At 46.7% G+C, this 22,012-nt stretch overlaps 2 protein-coding genes across 3 annotated transcripts in view; one reads left to right on the forward strand and one right to left on the reverse strand.

The window, feature by feature from the left end:
* The window catches only part of STK32A (serine/threonine kinase 32A), a 133,152-nt gene extending 127,223 nt beyond the window's left edge, over positions 1–5,929 (forward strand). The window contains exons 12-13 of the mRNA XM_049649439.1: positions 2,034–2,098; positions 2,439–5,929. Coding sequence (XP_049505396.1) covers positions 2,034–2,098; positions 2,439–2,532 — 159 coding nt within the window. The 3' untranslated portion in view covers positions 2,533–5,929. The remainder of the gene's footprint in view (positions 1–2,033; positions 2,099–2,438) is intronic.
* A 2,764-nt stretch (positions 5,930–8,693) lies between these two features.
* DPYSL3 (dihydropyrimidinase like 3) overlaps positions 8,694–22,012 on the reverse strand; it is a 114,176-nt gene continuing 100,857 nt past the window's right edge. For both annotated transcript variants that reach the window (XM_049649440.1, XM_049649441.1), the window contains exons 9-14: positions 20,530–20,686; positions 19,707–19,848; positions 17,841–18,011; positions 16,428–16,607; positions 13,595–13,757; positions 8,694–12,010 (exon numbers count right to left, since the gene is read on the reverse strand). In XM_049649440.1, coding sequence (XP_049505397.1) covers positions 11,922–12,010; positions 13,595–13,757; positions 16,428–16,607; positions 17,841–18,011; positions 19,707–19,848; positions 20,530–20,686 — 902 coding nt within the window. In that variant the 3' untranslated portion in view covers positions 8,694–11,921. The remainder of the gene's footprint in view (positions 12,011–13,594; positions 13,758–16,427; positions 16,608–17,840; positions 18,012–19,706; positions 19,849–20,529; positions 20,687–22,012) is intronic.

Raw genomic sequence — 22,012 nt, forward strand, 5'->3', positions numbered from 1 at the left:
CAAATCAAAACCACAAAAAATTGTCACCACACACACCAAAAAGACAAGAAATACCAAGTTGTGGCAAGGATATGGAGAAAAAGGAACTCTTATACATTGTTAGTGGGTATGTAAATTGTTGCAGCCACTATGGAAAACAGTATGAAGCTTCCTCAAAAAATTAAAAATAGAACTACCATACGATCCAGCAATTCCACTTCTGAGATACATTGAAAGGAAACAAAAATACTGTGTTGAAGAGACATCTACACCCCTGTGTTCACTGCAGCATTGTTTACAATAGCAAAGATAAAGACACAGCAATGGATGATGTTGTAGTATGCATACACACACACACACACACACACACACACACACACACACACCAGAATATTATTCAGCTTTTAAGAAGAAAGAAATCTTGCCATTTGCAACAGCATGGATGGACCTTGAGGGTGTTATGCTAAGTGAAATAAGTCAAACAGAATGACAAATACTATGATTGTATGTGGAATGAATCCAACCAACAACCTCATAGAAAACACACCTTTGGAGTGACCAGAAGCAGGGGGCTGGGGTTTGGGTAACTGGATGAAGGGGGTCAAAAGGTGTAAACTTATAGTTATAAGAAAAATAAGCACCAGGGTTGTAATATACAACATGATGACTGTAGCTAAAGTTGCTGTATGATCTATAGAAAAATGTTAAGACAGTAAATCCTAAGAGTTCTTATCACAAGGAAAAACCATTTTCTTCTTTTTTCTTTTTTTAATCTATGTGATGATAGATTTTTCTGAACTTATTGTGGTAATCATTTCACAATATATGAAAATCAAGACATTATGCTGTCCACCTTAAAATGATACAGGGCTATATACCAATTATATCTCAATAAAACTAGGGAAAAGCGAACAACTGTAATAAAAATGCTTCTAAGAATACTATGAATAAGCTGTATAATAGATATGTGTTTATATAAACATATACAAATTTTTAAATAAAAATCTTGGGGTAAAGCTGCTTCCAAGAAGCTGTATCAGATTATGTTTGTCCCACAGTTTCATGTCCCCCATGACTGACAGTAGAAACCCTCAGGGTCACAAATCCCCCATTTTGAGAACAAGTTTAGCAGAATCTTCTTTCCCTTTGTCTTCCTCCCCTCCCCACTTCTCCAAAATTTCCTCTCCTTTTTGTTTTCCTCTTCTATCACCTAAACATTCACTCAGGGAACAAAATTCTCCAGTACATGAAGACTTGAATTTCCTAATTCCTAGATTTAAAAAAATGAATGAATAAATAAGTATTTTCCCTTGGGGAATATTTCTCCATCAGAAGTAATTTGGAAGTATTTCACTGAAGACTTTTGAAACATTTGATCTGGGTCTGACAGTGCCCTGGATCTGATGATTATTGCTGTTTTGAGGTTAAATTTTCTCATTATGATGGAAAACTCATCAAGAGATGTTGAAAGCTGGACAGTACTGAGTCAAAGCAAATGTTTTGCTTGTCTGGGACTCACAAAGAAGATTCTGCTCACTGCACCTGAAATATAATCAACTCTAGTACAGTTGTTGAGGGAATGATTCCACCAGAACTCAATGTGGAGAGATGTTTCCAGGCTATTCATTAAATCCAAGTAGAACCTCCAGACCTTTCATAAGAGAGCCAGGAGATGACTGGCGAGTAGGCAACCGGCTCAGTAAACCCTTTTCCCCACCCACTTCGAAGCCATGATTTCTTCGTGGGCTAAGTGGCTGAAAGACATCAAGCTCATAAACCATAACCCATGGCTTCCTTGCTGGCTCATTGTGGGGAATGGAGTTGACATGTTTTATCCTTTTGCTGTTTCTTCCTTATTTGCTCCCCTATTACTCTGGGTGGGGTCTCACTCCTGCCACACACTTTCAGATCGTGTTTATTTCGAAGATAGACTGGTGCATCTTAGATTTGAGTCATTCGGTGAAGAGACAGTAGGTTATTGGTTGTTTGAGGGTCCTCGTTGGTCTAACTGCATCTCTCTTCCCCTACCACACCCCCATCTGTTCACCTGGAAGATGTGCCTTCTTCAAGAGCATCTTGAGTCTGTCCAGAAGGAGTTCATAATTTTCAACAGAGAAAAGTAAGTAACCCCTGGTTAAACACCAGCCCAGCAAATGATGGCATGTTTCAGCCAGACTTTACTTGCAAAGCCTTAACATATTTTTTTTAACATTTCTAATTTTTTCTAATTATACACATATCCATAATAGAAAATTTGGAAACTTCAGACACTTTTATCCCCCTGTATAAGATTTAAAAAATTGCAAAGCATAATTTAGCTTAGCACCAGGTTTCCGTTTAGGGGAAGGTCCTTGGTTCACACCTCTTTCTAACTTGTTGGTCTTAATTCTATCATTTCAAAGCTTACATCTTTTCTTTTTCATTTCAACAGTAAGCACTGTTTGCTTTTTTCTTTTAAGAGTAAAAAGGGACTTTAACAAAAGACCAGCTAATCTAACCTTGGAACAAACCAAATACCCACAAGAAGAGAATGGTCAGAATAACAGCGTGTGAAATCCTCAACATCTTCTGCTCTGGACGTGTCCTGCCACCTCAGGCAGGAACTTCTGATCCCCACGCCAGGAATTGCTGACAGTAGTTCTCACCTCTCCACACCTCACACACCTCAGAAAATGTGAATGAATGCCTTGGGGAGGAGGCAACAGGATACAGGGAGTCCTGGGTCTCCTGGGATGTAGTTTCACCTCTAATCAACCGTGTGGCATTGAGCAAGTCACTTAACCGCAGCTTGGGTTTATTCATCTCAATGAGAGGGTTATTCTAGATGAGCTCTGTCCTGTCTTTTTACTGCTACCATTCTGTTATTCTACACAGCCTTTATTTTTATTTTAAAAAGAATATTTGGACATAGATTTATTTTTCCACATTCTAACTACACTGTGACAAATGGGCAGATGGACATTGGTGGGAGACTGAGTGAGCGAGGCTCTTCGGAGCTAGACAATTTCATAAAGAGGTCAAAATCCCCACATCTGATTGAATAGGAATAAGGAATTCAATGGGGGAAGAAATGGATGGGAACTGATTAGAACTAACAGATTTATGAGGGGTTTCTGGTTGTGCTCTGGAGTCCGCACACCATTATCAGCTCACATCAGCTAGCAAGAGCTTACTGGGCATGTCTTTCCCATTGCCCTGTACAGTGATTTGAGGGTGGGCAGTTGAAATTGGTGATGATTAGTAAATACTGAGACTATTTACATCATGGAAATGGGAAAATGCTTCAAATCAGGGCTTTTTCCCCCTTCCCGGTAAGCCTGTTGTGAGGTAGTTATTAGCATACTGCTCACCTTCTTCTAGTAGGTTCCTTGGGAGCTAATTGTCCTCTTAAGATTATGAGAGACCTATGTCTGGAGAGGACCAGAAAATAATATTGTCATGCTGACAGCAATGTCCACCCTGAGGTACATTGAAGCTGTCCCTTACACAGGGTTGATAGTCTAAGTTAGAATGGAAGGTGAGTTTGGAAGATAGTAAAATTTACACTTGAAAAATCCCTTAAATTACCCACAGCATGGTATCTTTTCTTAGCAGAGCCCAGTGCAGGGAGTCTCCAGTAATGAAACAAATTGCCATCTTGGGGTTTGTTATGATTGTGTCTTTTATTTTTGGTCTCATTTTTGGCTAATATCAGATGAACCAAAATGTTGAACCAATCATATATGCCTTTATAGACGGAATAATAGAACTGCGGGATGCTCCCACATCCGAGAGGTCTAACATCACGGAAACGGACTGAAGCACAGCTCACTCCAAGAACGGCGGGCAGAACTGCCTGCTTACAAAATTATTGATGTCTCACTCTTTTTCTTTATGTGTTTTCTATTTATTTGCCTAACACGGAGTTTAATTCGCCTATGTGAGATATGCATAGGACCCAACTGCTCTCTCTCAATACACAGAAGGTCTCTGCAGAGGACCTCGTTCTGGCACCTGACAGATGCCACTGGGTAAAGTCAACAAGTGAACAGGCTTAGTGGGGGGCTGTTTGACGCCTTGGCCACTCAGATCATCTAGACCTTGTCCTTACTTGGAGTAAGGGCCTCGCCAAAATGCCAGGAGGAGGCAACAGGGAAGACCAGACAGAGAGAGTAGGCAGAAGTAACAGATCTGGCACCTGCCACACCAGATAGCCAGGAGGGAAGCAGCACTCAGGCAATTAAACATGGGTAGGAAGCCAGTGCTGGACTCTCATTTGGCATTCAGGATTTTCTCCTCATGGAGCTAATGCGCCCGGAATTTCTGGCAGAGCCTCTCGACTTTAAGAGCAACCATATTTTTGTTAAGAATTAAAACCAGCTCTTTTGTTCTGTTTCTTTTCTTTTTTTCCTACATTTCCCACATATTATTTGCGCGGTTTTGCTTTTTCTCCAAGCACTATGAAGTACGCACTGGCCCTGACTCCATTTCTAATTTTATATGAAAAAAACCAACTAGGTGACCAGGTTCTGCTCCAGGCTGGTAACTCCAGGAATATCAGGGGCCCCTTGCATGTTTATCAGCTTCCGTCTTTCACGCGTTTTGACCCAAGCCCTGATGTGCTGTGGACATACCTCTCCGGTCACCTGGTTCGTCCTGCTGTTGGGGCCTGTGCATGTATCATCCCAGAGGAAAGGCTGCAGGAGACACCACAGGGCACTGGGATCAGGAGGCTCTCCCCTGGGAAGGGACCCAACCATTTATGCCGCTTCACATCTGTACCAGCTATAACCGGATAGGAGCCCAATGCCCCCTCTGTACTTGGAACCCCTAGTTTTTATTTCCAGTGTGCTGCTGCCGTGCCCAAAGCACCTCTGTGAGCATTCAGCAGCCGTGGACACCTCAACCACAGAGCACAGCCTCAGAGCAGTAAGATGCGTTTTCAGGCCCGATTGGGTTACAGACCCTCAATGTGTTTCCAGTTAGAAATGAAAAAGCATTGCATCTGTAAGGCATTAAAATGTCTTCTGTATACACTGACAAAAGCACCTCCCACCACCACACATTTTAAACAGGAAGACAAAAAGTTTCCCCCAAACAAAAGGATGCCTAAATCTGAACCGTGATTGCTTCTTGTTGGTATCAGGTTCTTTGGCTTGATCCCGTAACTTGGGCCAAAAGGGACTGTCCTAACCAGGTGGACCATGTCTCATCTAGAGTCGTGACAACCAAGGCTTAGAAGTTTGGAAAACAAGCCGAGTCTTACATCCCCTTGACTGGCATTCCCAGTCTTTTTCTCCTAACTGCTTTCGCCCTGACCTGTGTGGAGCTCCAGTCTGAACAGGTATTGAAGACCAGAAGCTTCCTAGTTAGCACTCTTACACTGCAGCAGGGGATCCCGGCCCACAACCCTGTCTCCATGGGAATTAAATGCTCTGCTAATGGCCAACACCTGTCAATGGCAGCACTGGTTTGGGCTGGGGTCATTGCTAGGGCAGGGATGAATATCCTGGAGTACAAAGCACTACGAACTTAGTTACAGCAATTTAATTAATTAGTAGTTAAGCTTCCTCCGATTGGAAGAAAATACTAACCAGGAACGACTAGGCTTTATATCATCATAGCTTTTCTAGATTGGATGGACAAATAAATAATGCTAGTACAGGCAGCAGGAACCAGTGTTTCTGCTTTTGATGATGCCGTAATGGTGAGGCTTTAATTCAACAGGTGAATGAAAAGGCATGCAAAACAGTGTCTGTTTCAGTATCCCGTTGTGCCTGCTTTGTCCACACAGCATCCTGTTTCCTACCGTCCACCTGTGATAGCTGTTTCTTAGGAGCTCCATGTGTCTGATTGACGTTAAACACTGATGTCCAAAATCCAAACTCCAGTTACCTGTGCTGTTGTAAACAAGCAGCCCTTGGGTGGGAAACACCTGCTTCTGTTGAATGTGGTGTATATATAATGTGAATGTGCCTCTCTGTGTATTAAAATGTCTTCTGTATACAGTGAGCCATGGATCCTTCTTTGTCAGCTGTGTGTGTAATTGTTTTTCCTAGAGGTAGGGTTGTGGGGGCCCAAAGTCACCTGTTCTTACTTCTGTTTCCCACCATCCTTTACCAGGGACGAGTTGGTATTAGAGATGTTCTAGAACAGTGGAATGCAGCACAGTGTAACTGATTCATATATATATAACAACTAAAACCCTGCCCCCTTAGCATTCACCCCTTAGGGAGCACAGCCCAGAATTCCAGATTTTGCCTTTCTCTCACCTTGTCCACAGCCCAAGGACCTTTTCTGTCAGCACTCTGCCTTACTACCCTTTCCATCTTCCCACCGCCCCATTCCACATACCGAAAGAGCAGGTGGATATTCTACACCTGGGACAGGGCGGGGGAGCGGGTCACAGACAGCTTTGCATTCTTGTGGCCGGAAGCTACTTGCTCCTAGGCCCCCAGAAGCTTAACAGCTAGCGGGCCAGCGAGTTCCTCGGGCTTGTCCTTTTCCTTGAGCAAATCCTATGCTCTTGTCAGTGGGCTCTGAACTCCTGCATGCTGAGTGCCCTGTGGTCCAACCATGTCAAGTGTCCTGTTTTGTTCTCAGCAACCATGCACAGGGCAAGATCTAGAACTCTTGATCCTGAAGAGTGCCAGCCATAAGTATATGATTTCATTTCTGTAGACTGCTTTGGGCCTCCCGTCCCCCATTTCCTGCTCCTGGTTGGTGTCCCTTTTGTGATGGTCTGATGGTAGCAAAGCAGATTCCAGGGAGTTCTTTGAAACCAGAGGGACCTTTTTCCTCCTGTGTAGTGTTCTCATTCTGCACCTGGTCAGCCCCGAACAGCTCTAGCCCACAGAGGTACAAAAGTCATGGTGTCTATTTCACTAACATTAAAAAAAAAAACAAAAAAAAAAAACTGCCAACCCTGCAACCTGAGTTCACTTCAATTAAGCATTGACCATGCCCTATGAGTCCACTCTAACCCTAAGCAGAGCTCAGCGGCTGCTTGGTCATGGGCTGGGAGAGGTATTTCACCAATCCTGAGTGTAAGCTTCAAACTGAGACTTTGACTATGGGTCAAACCGTGAACCTCAAACTGAAACAACCATGTTCTGAGGTAGCGTTTGATGTTTTCGAAGCTTTGGTGTTAAAAGGTACCGTCACTCTATGTTCCTATACTGACAGCATTGTTCTACCGGATCAAGAGGGGTTCGTGACACATAGAACCAATTAATAAGAAATTATCATTCTCTTACCCCTTCTCCATCTGCCCCACCCACACATAGGCACCTAGCTGAGCAAATCCCGTAGGCCCAGCAGGCTTGGGAAACGTACCATGGTCATCTGCTGTTCTTGCCCAGCCGGTATCTGAACCTTCTCCTCCCAGTATCACAAACTGTTTTGTGTGTGTGTATGATTCAGAGCTCACACAGTTCAGGTAGCTCTGGGGCGGGGCACATGACCAGGTGGGATCCATCGGTCCCAGTGTCCTAGCCATGGTGCCTAGTCCCATGGGGAACACATATCCCAAGCCAGGCCAACCATAATCAGTCTCTTTGGCTGGGATTAGTTAAGGAGACTCTCTCCTTCTCCTGAAGTCACTAGGCAGGCAAAATGAAAATCTGGGGGTGCTGATGGCCAGTTCTGTTCCCACACGCAGAAGCTTTCCTATGAAGGACTAAAGGCAAGCTGGGCTAAGAGATGAAAAGAAACCATGTTCTAGGCCCAGCTATGCTTGGATCCACCCAAGTCTATCCCTTAAGTTCTCATTACACCAGACTTGAAAATACCCTTTTCAAGGGGCACCAAGGTGGCTCAGTTGAGTTTCCAACTTTGGCTCAGGTCATATCTCGCGGTGAGTTCCAGCCCCACATCACGCTCATTGCTGTAAGCACGGAGCCCGCTTTAGATCCTGTCTCCGCCTCTCTCTCTGCCCCTCCCCTGCTCGTGCACTCTCTCAAAAATAAATAAAACCTTAAAAAAAGGACTCTCTAAAAAATATCCTTTTCAAGAAAAATTTGTGTACACGGTAGTCTGCCATTTCCAATGAAAAGCATCCCATACGATGTGGAATTTGATACAGGAGTGTTTCCCCAAGAGAGTTTAGCCTAAGAAGTTGGTTGGGATGTTAAAAGAGGATATAGAAGGGTTCAGCAGTCAAAGTTTGAGAATCTTGAATTGGACAAATTTTCAAAGACTGACAAGATTTCTCATAGCCTTGAATTTGATGACAGGATCTTAAGTCTCTCAGAGGAGTACACTTAGTAAATAATCCTTTCCAACACTCCTTAGACAACCTGGAATCAGTATGGGACAGAATATACTTTGGGAAATGCTTGGTTTGAATCTTCTCCAAGTCTAGGCTTTTAGGGAGAAGCAGAAATTCTTTATGGGGGTGACCAAAAAACAAATGAAAGAAACCCTTTCAGGATCTGTACTGGACTCAGCCAGACTTTATCTCAGATGGCGATGCCTTTTACATTAATACCAACTTTGATGATCCACAGACAAAACTTTACTCTCCTAAGTTTCAATAACGGTCATCAAACGCTGCAGCCAAAACAAAAACTCAAATTCAACTGAAAACACAGAAACCCCCCCCCCCCCACATTTTCTCAGGAAACCTCTTGTTTTCATCAGATCTGCCCGCCTCATTAACCATTTCCATTTACCGCGCAATTTTAATACTGCAAGTGAAATGGCCCATCGCACACAGAAGAAAACTGGACAACATCTGTAATTTCATAGTTATTTTAATAACCAGGTGTACATTAACAGTCACTTGATGAACTTTTTCTTTAATCTCAGCTAAACTCAAAACACAGTTTTCTTCACGGTTCAAACCAAACAGCTCTTCATGTCCCAGAGCTGCCTCACAGCTACTACAGATCACGGGGAGATTTACGGTCTGTTCATTTTCACCAGACACAGAACTGAACACCCACACACCATTTTCCAAGGAGGGAACTTTTACAATGAATGCTGGCTGCCGAGGACAGCCCATGGGTATATCTGGGACTCAAGCTGGAGTTTTCTAGGGGAGAGAAGGCCTGGGAAGCTTGTGGCAAGAACCAAAGTCAGGGCTCAACCACCCTAGTTGGAAGGGCTTCTCGGGGTGAGCAGAAGTCCAGGATTAGGATTAAGGCCTTTGCAGCAAAGCATGACTCTCTGGGTGTAGGCATGAAGAAAAAGGCCAGAGGGTGACTGGTCTTTGAAGAAAACCCATTTTCGTGCTGACAACAACACTGCCATTTTTAGAAAACATAGAAATAGAATACTTCTGCCGGGTTGGCTGATTTAACGATTCCACCGATACCTTCTCAACTACCCAAGATGGTGGCCCTCCCAGAACTCAGATGATGGCCACCTGGGTTGAGGAACAATGGGAGAAGGTTGGGGGAAGGCAGGCCATCTTTAGAGAGGGGCCAGGTTAAGAGAAGAGAGGGAAAAAGGAAAGCTTGGGCAGGAGAGGAAGGTCCAGCATGGCCTCCACTCTTGGATGAGATGGTGTGAACTCTGAGAGGGATGCAACTCACATCATGTTCTCTTCCTAAACCCTTTGTATACGGAGAGCTCTTTGATGTGTCTTATGGAACAGGACATAGGTGAACATAATTTTAACTAAAGTGACAAGGTTCAAGAAATCAAAGTGATGCAAATAAAGGGAGTTTTCTTGAAGTTCTTAGGAATCTCTGTGCTTAGGAAGTTACTTATAGTAAGTGGAGAAAGAGAGGCTTCCCCAGATCATGCTGCCCATCATGAAGGCATCAGAGGTGGTTGTTTCCACAGCACAGAAAGCTTGTGTAGAATGTGAAGTTCTGGTTGAATGCTTCATTCAGCAGTCCCAGGGCAGATGACCCATTTGGCCATGCAAGAGTTATTTTCATGGCATAGAGAGGTCAAGGAGGGAGGGGCTGGACTCTAAGTTAACAGTAGCTAACGGAACAGCTTAAGTAACAGTAACTGCTAACTTAACAGTAGCAGATGGTACACAAGAGGAGCCCACTAGTTTGTCTTTTCCTCCATCTGGTGGTTGTGGCTGGTACTGCAACACCTCAGACCGCCCAGCCCACCCCTGCGGTATAATAGTGTACATGCTTCAGATCTGACCATCTCCCTCTGCCCGCAAAACTGTCATTCTGAGTTCTGCAAAAGGCCCTTAAATCTTTGAGTTCTAAAGGAAAAGGTACATGCTCCCCCCTAAGTTTCCTTTAAAATAAAGGCACCATGAAAAACCTTAAAATAGCAAGATTCCTTATTAGGAGGAGAAATGATCCTTTTCATGACTAGAACAATAATTGGCTTGCTAAGGGGGGGATCCTCTTCCTTGGATGTATTTAGTCCTATGTCGTCCCCTTTTCTCTGGTCTTCAGCTTATTGAAACCTGCCGTCAGACATCATGGCCAGGTGTGTGAGGCCTGCTCTTCGTTTCTTCAAAGCACCCGGTACACAGGGTTATGGGTTCTAGAGCTGAATCCCCCAAGCACAGAAGTCCGATCCCAGGGTGAATATACTTATTCTGCCTACGGGCCTCTTGGTTCCACAGATACTCATCTGACTCACAGAACTTGCTCCAAAATTGAATTTGCAGAAGCAGCAGGATGGGGAAAAACGCACATGGGGTTCCACGCATCACCCAAGACTGCGTGTCACTTCCACTCACCCTGGGAGACTTTAGAGGGAAACAAAAAGCTCCCCCGGAGGATGTGCTAAAGGAAGGGGAGACAGGTGGTTCAGACCTGAAAAGCAGACCCACGGTCCCAGGATATGCTCCCCCAGCTCAAGAGACTCGCTTTCCCAAATGCTCCCGTGGCTCCCATCTCAGCTGAGATCACCTGTTGGTTGCAAAACTTCGAGAACACCTAAGCGCATATATTTGCAAACGAACAATCCTATTCAATCACGGATGTGCCTGGATCCCCAGACAGAAAGAAGCAGCCACTCACCGCCAGCAAGAGTAGCCCTTCCCGGGCCCCACCTCGGCTTGTCCTAACTTGGGACGCCGGATGCACGTGGCTCTTCTGGGTTTCGCCAGCCAAGGGGAGAGGCGACCTCCAGCACGTTTACAGGGAGGTGCGTGAGATTGGCTGCTCCCACCCGCCTCGGGGGCCTATGTGCGCTCCCAGCTGTTGCCTTTTAACAGCACCAAAGAGGCCGGCAGGACGGAGGAGGAGAAGGGTGGTCTCCTATCCCCTCTCTTCCTTCCCAGCCGGGGAAAGAGAATCGGGAAGCAACGCCGGGAAAGTGCTCCCCCACCCCGCACACTGGCACGATCGGGCAGGTGAAAGTAATGCTTGGGTTTTGGTGTTTTAATAAAAGGTTCAAAGGAATAAAATCTAGGAGGGGATGTGACAAAGTCTGGAACCTGAAGACTGCCTGCCTGCCTGCCTTCTCCGCAGACCCTGGGGACCCTGATGAAGTAACGGCTGCCCCAGGGTGGCCACCTTCTATGGAAATAACCGTGCTTCATCGACACAATACACAAGCCCCTTTATGCTCACCCTCCCGCCCCCCGCCTCCCCCGGACACACCCTCCCCCAGGCCCTCTGAGCCTTCCGCCTCGCTCTGGCCTCCCCCCACCCCCTCACCCCCAAATAACCACGTCCCTTTAGTTGATTTTCCTGGCATCCCAGCTTTGTCTGTCCCCTTGTCATAAGATGCAGCACTACACACGCTCTCAACACTATATAGCAGACTCTTTTACCTTAGTAGCCTGATTGCATGCATGTAAATGGGGGGAGGCAGGGTCCAACAAATCAAGGCTATGCATAAACAGAAAACAAAAGCAATATTCGTAAAGCTAGGCAAGCGAGTGTAGCATTGGAGAAACATAAGGCTTGAGGCTTATTGATTCTTTAGATCACAACTGTTTGGATTCGCTTTCCTTCTTAAATATCGGTGTACCATTTTGGCTTCAAGAAAATCTCTTCTTGCTTCTGCCCCTCTCTTTGGGGAGGGGTCGCTTAACTCAGGGACGTGATGTTAGAACGGCCTCCAGGGGGCGCCACAATGCGCTTGCTGGCGGAGCGGACCCCCTCATCCACTTGGGTGCCTGCAGTGGGCAAGACATTCCCAGGAAGAGAAAAGGGAGAGAGAGCAGGGTGTGGACAAGAGAGAAACTGGATTAATTTTCAGAGTGTCAGCTGGCAAGTGCCTTCCTGGCCTCGTCTCCCAAGAAACTTCCATTCTGGTCTGTCAAGTATTCCAGACATTTCATATCCACCGTCCCCTGGAATCCCGTCTCCACCAGGAAAAGCTAGGTTCTTATAGATACCGTCTCAGCCTCATAAAAATGATACTTAAGAAAAGCATTCCTTAAGGTAGGAGAAATCACTGCTTACATCCGCTGCGACAAGGAATGTGTCCTTGTATCCTCAGATACCGGACTTTGTCCTCACCACTATCCTTTGAGGAAGCTACTGTTATTATCCCCATTTCACAGAGGCAGTGACTGAGGCTGTGAGAAGTGAGGCAAGTTGCCCAAGGTGTCACAGTTTGGCCTGGTGAGGGTCGGGGCCCCTGCAGCCTCGGCACAAAAGGAAACCCTGATGTGCACGTACTCGTGTCCTTCACAGAGAAGCTGCCAAAATTTTAAGGATGACGTCAGCCAGGGAGCGATTCAAAATGGCAGCCACACTGGCAACAAATATTGTGACAAACATAACCTTACCTGTGGCGACGTCACCTCCAAACTTTCAGCCTTTTCCTTTTGCCTCCCTCCCCTGTCTCTGTCTCCCCCTTGATTTTTTTTACCCTCTGTTCTCCTGCTTCTGCCATTCCTTACTCCTCTTCCCCAATACCTGTTTCCTCTTTACCTGTCCCTGTCCCTTCTCGTCTTGTTTCCCTCACACTTCGATTGTTCATCATAGACACGCAAATCTCCATTTATTTTTCTCCCCTCTTTAAGATTACTGGTTATGGAGCAAGTAGATAATTATTTTCTGCTAATATCCATTCTTAAAGACTAGGTGAATGGTACGGCTACCTCAGGGTAAGTACTTAATCAACAGCATCTACTTCTAGCACTATCATTATTATGAGAAAGGGGAGAGGAGAGGAAAAACGCCAGGTTAGGGGCACCTGAGCAGCTCAGTTGGTTAAGTGTCTGATATCAGCTCAAGTCATGATCTCACAGCTCCTGAGTTCAAGTCCCACATCAGGGTTGCTGTTGTCAACGCAGAACCCACTTCAGACCCTCTGTCCCCCCCTCTGCCCCTCTCCCACTTGCACTCTCCCAAAAATAAATAAATATACTTTTTATAAAGAAAATAAATAAATATGCCAGGTTAGAAGAATCTACTACCATCTGAGCTTTAACCCCGGGCAAACAGACAGAACACCTCCATACACAGCTCCCACCATCTCCTGTGGAAAATCACCCTCAATTCATAATGGAAAACATCTTGCCCCCACCCCACCAGGTGTGATGTCTAAGCAGACCCGGTCATCATTTAAACCTGACCCTTGACCTCCCTGAGCCTTAAGTTGCCTTCTCAGCAGGACTCTCTTGATTCGGCAGAGCTTCCTGCTTGCTCCAGGCACCCTCTCCCTACAGGTGTCCTGCCAGCTTGTAGCGGCTGGTCCTCCCTTGTGCCCTTCCTTCCTCCCTGCTCACCCTCCGGCACCATCCACTCACCGGACAGGCTGAATCCCGACTGGTGGAGGTTCCTCACAGGCGGGTTGGGCCGTGTGGGAGAGCCCCGGGTGGAGCCCGCGGGGGTGCCCCCTTTGGGAGTGGTGGTCAGGTCAAACACTGGCCCGTCGTACATGCCCCTCGGGACGGCGTGCAGGTCTGCCATCTGCAGCAGAGAAAGCGTGTCACCCTTTATTCTGTCAGCAGTTAAGGTCTGCGCCAGGTAGCCGAGATAAATGAGTGAATTAAGTGTGTAATGGGAGCCAGAAAAAGAGTTATTTGAAGGAAAGAAGGAACATAAGAGGGGTGTGAGGACAGAGTGACGGTGCAACAGGTCAGTGGAGACCTCTTGAAACACGTAGGCTTTGCTTTTTTAAGTATTTTTTCATGTTTATTTATTTTTGAGAGACAAGAGAGAGGGAAAACCCAAGCAGGAGAGGGGCAGAGAGAGAGGGAGACACAGACTCTGAAACAGGCTCCAGGCTCCGAGCTGTCAGCACAGAGCCCGACGCGGGGCTCGAACCCACGAACTGTGAGATCATGACCTGAGCCGAGGTCGGATGGTTAACCGACTGAGCCACCCAGATGCCCCCGGTTAGCCTCACTCTTAAGGAACAAAGGAGCCTGTTGTGTTGTGGAGCTGGGGTTGAGGGAAGGAGAAGGCTGCGAGGTGCAGAGGACCGGTGTGGAAGGCAGCGTTCCCAGCAGAGGAAGCAGGTGGGAGGAAAGGTTAGGGACGGAAGGACCACCTGCACACCAGAGCAGAGGGAGCAGGGAGGGCAGCAGTTTGGGACAAGGTTGTAAGTGCTGGTAGATGTGAGATCCCGTGGGAGCTCCCCCTACATGCTCCTTAGCACAGAGCAGAGGTGCCAAGCCTCGAAGTGAGTATCCTGTGGTCTGATCCACGGGCCTCTGGCTGTGGCTGTGAACCCGACCTGGAACTGAGCAGCCAGCCAGCCATACCAGCCGTGGGTGTGTGCTGTGCTAGGCCTGCTGCCAGGAGCTGGGGGGAAGGGTCACACAAAACCTTTCCCCTCCCCCAGCCGGCTCACGGTCTATGGGACACACACCGCCTCCACCCATGTCCTCCCACTGGCTGCCAGAGGAGCCCAACAGTGCGGGGTGGGCTCTACCACAGAGCCTTCCTGCCCCGTGTTCACAACCCCAGTGCAGGCACAGGGGCAAAGCTCTTCACGTTTGCAGGTGCTGACGATTCGGGTGGGGCCGTCTCTATTTCCGTGTTCCCTGAAAAGCCTCCAGACCATCAACATTTCTTTGGGTGCAGAATCTAAGTCACATTAATGGAAATCAAGACATGATGTACATGGGAGGTTGGGTTTCATTCTGTCTTCTTATCAGGCCAAACCTGGAGTGTGGAATTTTACTCCATCCCACGTAACTTTAAACAATCGTTAATAAAGAGGTAAGAATGGTGGAGGGATTTAAAACGTGGTCATGAAGTAAATAGTGGAGGCTACAGAGATATTGAGACTACACGACAGAGGAGTCGGGAAACACACACATGCCCTAAAAGATGTGCACCTCGTTCTGTGTGCGTGCCGGGAGTGGAACGGAAGGAGCTGGTCGACCTTAGGGAGGGAGACTTCCGGCCGGCAGGAAGAAGCTGGTCCTCACTGACAGGGCTGGTAGCTGCCTCTGGTGGGGAGGCTGGAAGCCTCCCCTGGGAGCTGGGTGACCAGTCGGCGGGATCACTGGGGGGTCTGGGAGAGGGATGGGGTGCTTGCATATGGAATTTCCGTGAGCCTCTCTCTAATGGCCACCGTGGTGTGTGCCCAAACTCCTGCCTCCAGCCCCCAACCTCACCATCATGACTCCTTCTGACCCATCCCATGTGCACGCATGACCGTGTGTCTTCTAACAAAGTTGGAACCAGGGCTAAAATTCCACCCCATCCCAAGGCTGATTTAACCCTGCTCTGTGGAGTCCAAACCTTACTGGAAGGTGACCTTGTGATTGGTGTGGGGGTAGCAGGGGCTGAAAAAAAAAAAAAAAACAGGGTTCTGGGCCTCACCCCTATATCAACTGGAGCTGATTGGTTTGTAAAGTGTAGGTGGGTAGGTAGGTAGGTAGGTAGATACATACAGAAGAAATAGGTGTCTGCATATCTGTTTTTCTACCTGTCTATGAAACCAGGGACATACACAAGGTTTTATGTGAACCATACAACTAGATAAAAGAGTTACAAACATTTGGCCTCTAGAGCAACAATGGAAGAGATGGGACCGGGAGGGGTGGGTGTGGACTGCTAATTCTCACTGTAAGCCTTAGTTATTTTCTAAAACTATATAACATTGGGGCTTGTGGTTGGCTCAGTCGGTTAAGTGTCCAACTCTTGGTTTTGGCTCAGGTCATGACCTCATGGTTCATGGGATCAAGCCCCACATTGGGCTCTGGGCTGACGATACAGAACCTCCTTGGTACTCCCTTTCTCTCTCTGCCCCTCCTGTGTTTGTGCATGCATGCTCTCTCTCTCTCAAAATAAATAAACTTTTATAAAAAAAAAAAAACCTAAAAATATACATATAAACATTATTTTCAATTATTATAATTTCAAATTATTTTAATTAAAAGTACTATAAACGTGGAGGAAAGTCATTTGAAAAAAAGGTTTCCTGGGCCAAAAAAAGCTTTGGAAACCCCCAGTTTATAGTACCTTACATCTGTGCAGTTGTCCCTTGGGAAGAGGACACTGCTGTGAATTTCCTTGGGAAGGTCTACAGCACACAGAGCCCTCCTGATCTCCTGGGTACCATCCCCGTGCCTGAATGGGGCAAAGCCCCTTCCCCCACCCCCAGGCTCCACCAGCTGTTCTCACCTTCCTCCGAGCTTTAATACGCTTGTAGACGTAGTCCGAGAAAGGGCTGCAGGGGATGAAGCGGCCGGCCCCTTGGGTCACGTGCAGGTTGCCGTCTTCCAGCATGATCTTGCCCTGGCAGATGACCACCAGAGGAGCCCCACGCAGCTCCAGCCCTTCAAAGATGTTATATTCTGCAGCCTAGAGACGGGGGTGAGGGGCAAAGCCACAGTTGTGGGCACAGGATGGGGCGGAGAGGTACGTGGTTTTCCTGTGCTTGGGACCCTGCCTTTGGCATCACTATGGCCAAAGCACCAGGGAAGCCAGGAAAAGCTTACAACGCCATCTGTGAGCTCTTCATGGGCACAAGCCACCAGGGGGAGACAGTACAGATTAGACTTGCCAGCATAGACAAGCATCAGTCTTTGGTAAGGCCCTCATGCAGAAGTACATTTTGTCACTGGCGGTGCTCAAAGAGAAGCTCGGGAACTCTCGGGGATGCTGTGTTTGGCACTCTTGTACGGGGTGGGTGAGTAGGTGGGCTGGATGACCCTTAGGTCTCCACTAGCCCGGAACTGAATAATGTGATGTGACTCAATGTCTAAACAAAGGCCATCCCCTCCCAAGATGGGATTTCTCTCTACTACCTTCATTTATTCAACAAGTGCAAGGCATTACCGTAAAGGGTTAAGGACATCGGCTTGGAGTCCAGTTGTGGGGTGTGTGTCCGAACTTCACCATTTACTTGCTGCATAAATTATTTAATTTCTCTGCACCTCCCTTTCCTTATCTATAAAACAGGGATGGTAACAGTGTCTACCTGTAGAAGACTATTATGGAGATTCCGGGAATTAAAAAAGCAGGCTCCACTGCCTGAAACGTAAATGCTTTAAAAATACTCTTTTTACTAACAAGGATTAAGCCCTTTCCCTTAGGTACCGGGTTTTAATTATTACCTCCACGTGAAAGTCCTCATGAGGACGGTGTCAGTGCTGTTCAAGTTTTTCTCTGTTCTTTCTCCTTCTAGGTACAGGGGATCGCTGCACTGCTTGCCCTCCTGGGGTGAGGGGAAGCCCAGGACTGGCTGTGGCCGGTGTAGCGTGAGAGGGAGTGATGGGTACCACTTGTCTAAGGAAAGCTTCCAAGCCAGTTCTCCAGGGACCACGACCAGGTCGCGGGCCTCAGCCATCACGGACGTGTGTGTGGAGACGGTGCCTCCCTGTCTGAGTGACCGTGCTGGGAGGGGCCCTCTGCTGACTCAGCCGGGAGAAATAACCTGCTGAGGCGTTACATCCCTGAGAATTGGGAGGGTTTGTCACTGCGGCCCATCCTGGCCCAGTTGGCCGGGGGTACCCCACATCTACATGTCTCTCCCGACCGAGTTCCGTGCACACCTTCTCCGTTCTGCTCCTCTCCCGCCAGCGCGAGCCTTACCGACTGGTGGTTCTTGGCAGAGACGATCTTCACCGCATCTGGATCCCAGATCACCAGGTCGCTGTCAGAACCCACAGATATTCTTCCCTTGCGGGGATACAGGTTGAAGATCTTGGCGGCATTTGTGCTTGTCACAGCCACAAACTGGTTTTCGTCCATTTTCCCTGTGGCCTATTGGAATACCAAAAGAAGAAAAGTCAGTGCAGGGCTTCTGAGCTCGGGGCAGTGTGATCACAGATGGGCCCCTGAGAAGATGAGCACAGAAGCCGACCCACAAGCCGAACAGCTGGCTGTGCCTTTCTGGCTGCCAGGCAAAACGGTTAGTTAACACATGGCTACAGGAGGAGGCAGTTAACTGCTCCTGAAGTGTGCGTTTTTTCCTGGATATGTGCATACAGTTACTTCTTTGCCTTCACATTCCAAAAAGAATTACAGGGGCACCTGGGTGGCTCAGTGGGTTAAGTGTCCAACTTCAGCTCAGGTCATGATCTCACGGTTTGTGAGTTCGAGCCCCACATCGGGCTCTGTACTGACAGCTCAGAGCCTGGAACCTGCTTTGGATCCTGTGTCTCCCTCTCTCTGCCCCTCCCCAACTCACTCTCTGTCTCTCACTCTCTGTCTGTCTCTCTCTCTCAAAAATAAACATTATAAAAGCACAAATGCATTTAAAAGAAAAAGAATTATAAATTTCCCAGTAAAAAGTAATGTGGTTATGAGCCTATTTTTTAGATATGTGTTTGTATTTGCATGGTCATAGGATAAATACAGAAGAGCCTCACCCAAATGATAACGATGGTTAACCCTGGGTTGTGGAATTATTGACTGACTTTTGTTTTCTTTTGTATGTGTGCTTTTCTATGCTTTCCAAGTGCTCTTTAATGAGAGTGTATATGTGGGTAATTAAAATATTATATATGTATACATATACATACACATACATATATTATTTTTAACAATTCCACATAGTACCAAGAGAACTATGCATGTATGTTCATAAATACACGACCATGCTTTAAAAAATCAAAATCTAACTATGTGAGAGAAGAGACAAAAATACTTATGCTTTTCCTCCTCACAACAAAAAAATTCTGGATACAGTAAAAAGAATTTAGCTTCAAATCTAGCTTTGAGCTTCCTAGGAGTGAAGACAAGGAGAGAAACTTGGTGGCTTACACTGGGTAGATGAATGAGGCATTAGTTTATATGCAATGCATGTAGCTCAGAAATGAGTGGCTTTAGAGATTTTAAAATAAGATAAGTGGGGCTCCTGGTTGGTTCAGCTGGTAGAGTATGTGACTCTTGATCTTGGGGTTGTGAGTTCAAGCCTCACAATGAGTACAGAGATTACTTAAAAATAAAATCTTTAAAAAAATGAAATAAAAGGAAAAGGAAGTGATCAACTTAATAATGAGTTAATTATTAATTTTACTAAAACCTTTGGTCCAGACTTCATTTGCACGGCTCTTTTGTCAGGCTCTGTTATGTTATTAAGGAAAATAAAACCAGGCCAATGTCAAAAGACACTGGTGGGCAATCACTTGTACAGCCTGGATAACCACACACTCAGTCAAGAGCATCCTTGATGAGCAAGTTGACTTGAGTCTCTTGGACACAGACCCCCTGCTTACCATTTCAAGGGGTTACATCAGATGAAGGATCTGCATGTTTGCTTCCTAGTTCCCAGTCTAGATAAGGAGATCTCCTCAAAATCTCAACATTCATCACTCTAGAAGCAACATTCCTAAACCACCTGAGACACCTGGTTCCAGAAACATCTCAGCAGGCGTGAGGGTTCACCTAAAAAAGCAGCAACAGCAGGCGATGCTGATCTGGCCCTGGCCCCCGTCCCATGATCTTGATCCTTACCACAGCCTTGTCCCAGATGACAGACATCCGCTCTTCCACACCATTGGTGCCCTCGGGGATGGCTGTGAAGTTGTCCTTCCCAATGGCTTTCTGGGCAGTGCTGAAGGTGCAGTGGGCACTCCCAGAGAGCTGCAGGTCTCCGCTGGCAAAGTAAAAAAGCTCCATGTAAACCAGAGAGGTGGCTAGAGTCACCGCGGGGGACAAGAGTCGAGTGTCCAATGTCAGCATTTGGAAGCCGAGACTTGAGTTTAAAATCCTGTCTGTACCTCTTACCAGCTGTGTGAGTGTAAGTGAGTTCTCTCCCTCCCTGGGGCTCAGACAGCCCATCTGGAAAACGAGGGGGCAGGGTTAGATCATCTCTGTGTAACGAAATAAAAGGGACCCAAACGAATGATGCGACTGGTCCTGTAGGTCCTCGGGGGGCACCAGCAAACGAGACTCCCTGTAATTTCACTTAGGTGCTGTTCAAAATAGGCAAATGGCCTGACCCTCAGTTGTTTAACCTATAAAGTGGAGACGACAGTCCCTCACTCATAGTTATCATAAGGAACCATGAGACTACGCGTGTAGCCTCACACAGTGCTTGGCACATGATATGTGTAAACCGCTATTCCCATTATTAATATGACTACGGTTGGGAATTTATAAAACACGACGGGGAAGAGCCCGCTGTCTGTGCTCAGGACTGTAGGGGAATTCTCCATGTGTTTTTCTCACTGCAGACCCCAGTCTAGCTGATGGATGGGCTGCTCCAGTCCTCATCCCTCCCCTAGCCCCATGATGTTTCTACGTGATACGTGCTGCTTGCCAATCCCACACCAACCTGGCCAGCAAGGAGTTGATGTAGTCGGGAGTGGTCGGGTCAGGGCTCAGAGGCGGGGATGTCACAAATGCAGCTGCCTTAGCCCAGTTCTTGCTCCAGTAATGGGTTCCATCTGTGCCAAGACTGGCAGTGATGGGCTCACCAAAGACCACATTCCCTGCAAGGGTAGGAAACAGGCGGTGGGTTTGCATAACATATGTGCTGCTCCAGGCCTGGGTCAGGTAATCATAGCCCCTAGCCCTACTCGAGGCTGTGGCTCTGAAAACAGGTAGGCCTGGGTTCAAGTCCATGCGCCCACCTTCTCTAAGCCTCTGCTTTTCTATCTGCTAAACATGAACAATTTTGTATTCCCTAGTTCACAAGAAGCCGTTGGTTATAAGACGCAGCTTTAATTCCCAAACCCTGAGGCAAATTAATATTTGAGGCAAAACAAAAAATGTATACTGATTACGAGATTCATCAACATTTCGGAAATATTAAAATGTGGACTAGATCAGTCTTGGAATGATGCATAAGACTATGTCTACTTCTCAGGCTTCTGAAAATGAAAGGATTTGACACATACAAAGTATCTGGCACACAGATACTCAGATGCTCAGTGAAAGCGATTTCCTTATGCTACTGATATTCCTTCCCATGGTAGGGGCCTAAAGCCCCCAACGTGCCTGCATCACTGGGAACTGCTAGATCATGCTTGTTGCAAGGAAATGCTTTGGTTCCACAAAGTCAAGTCCACTCCCTTGGATAACAGGCTCTCGTGCGTGATCTTTCCATCATGCCTCTTACTCCGTAACCTAAAGCAAGGAGTGATCTGCTCAAGGACACCCGATAAAACCTGGGAAACATCAAAGATGGGGCTTGCTCCTTAGACTCTGTGTCTGGAATTTGGGGCTTATTCGCCCAAAACAAGCAGTGGGGACGAGGGATACTGGGAAATAAACTGATCTGAGCTGACCTTCTTAAAGAAGAAGGGATAGAGAGACAGAAGGTAAATGCTATCTCATAGAAGGTTGGTTAGTACCAAGTTTCTCTGTGCCAGAATCTTGGGCAAAAAATGGTCCATAAAGCCCTGGACTTCGCCAGCTTCAGTCCTCCATCTCCCACATTCAAGTTCCTCACAATGTCAAAGTTTAGGAAGGCTCTATAGCCAAAATTATAAGTAGGTCTTGCCTTCCTTCAACTCCAATCTATTTGTTTCAGCTCCCTGGAATTTTTTGTCAAAAGAATTCTAAATATGCTTCTGGTGTCATTACAAGAGTCAAGATTGATTTGTGATGCCTGTCATGGGCAAAAGAAGGAAGCAATGACAATGATTCATCTATGATGGCCCTGCTCTTTGGGATGGCTGGAAAAAGCAGCCACACAAGACTAATGAGAATTTTAAGGGCTCTCTAAAACTATTTACCCAACTAAAGCATACAGAACCACAAAGAAAGAAAGAAAGAAAGAAAGAAAGAAAGAAAGAAAGAAAGAAAGAAAGAAA

This window comes from Panthera uncia (genome assembly GCF_023721935.1).
Source record: "Panthera uncia isolate 11264 chromosome A1 unlocalized genomic scaffold, Puncia_PCG_1.0 HiC_scaffold_17, whole genome shotgun sequence".
NCBI lineage: Eukaryota > Metazoa > Chordata > Mammalia > Carnivora > Felidae > Panthera > Panthera uncia.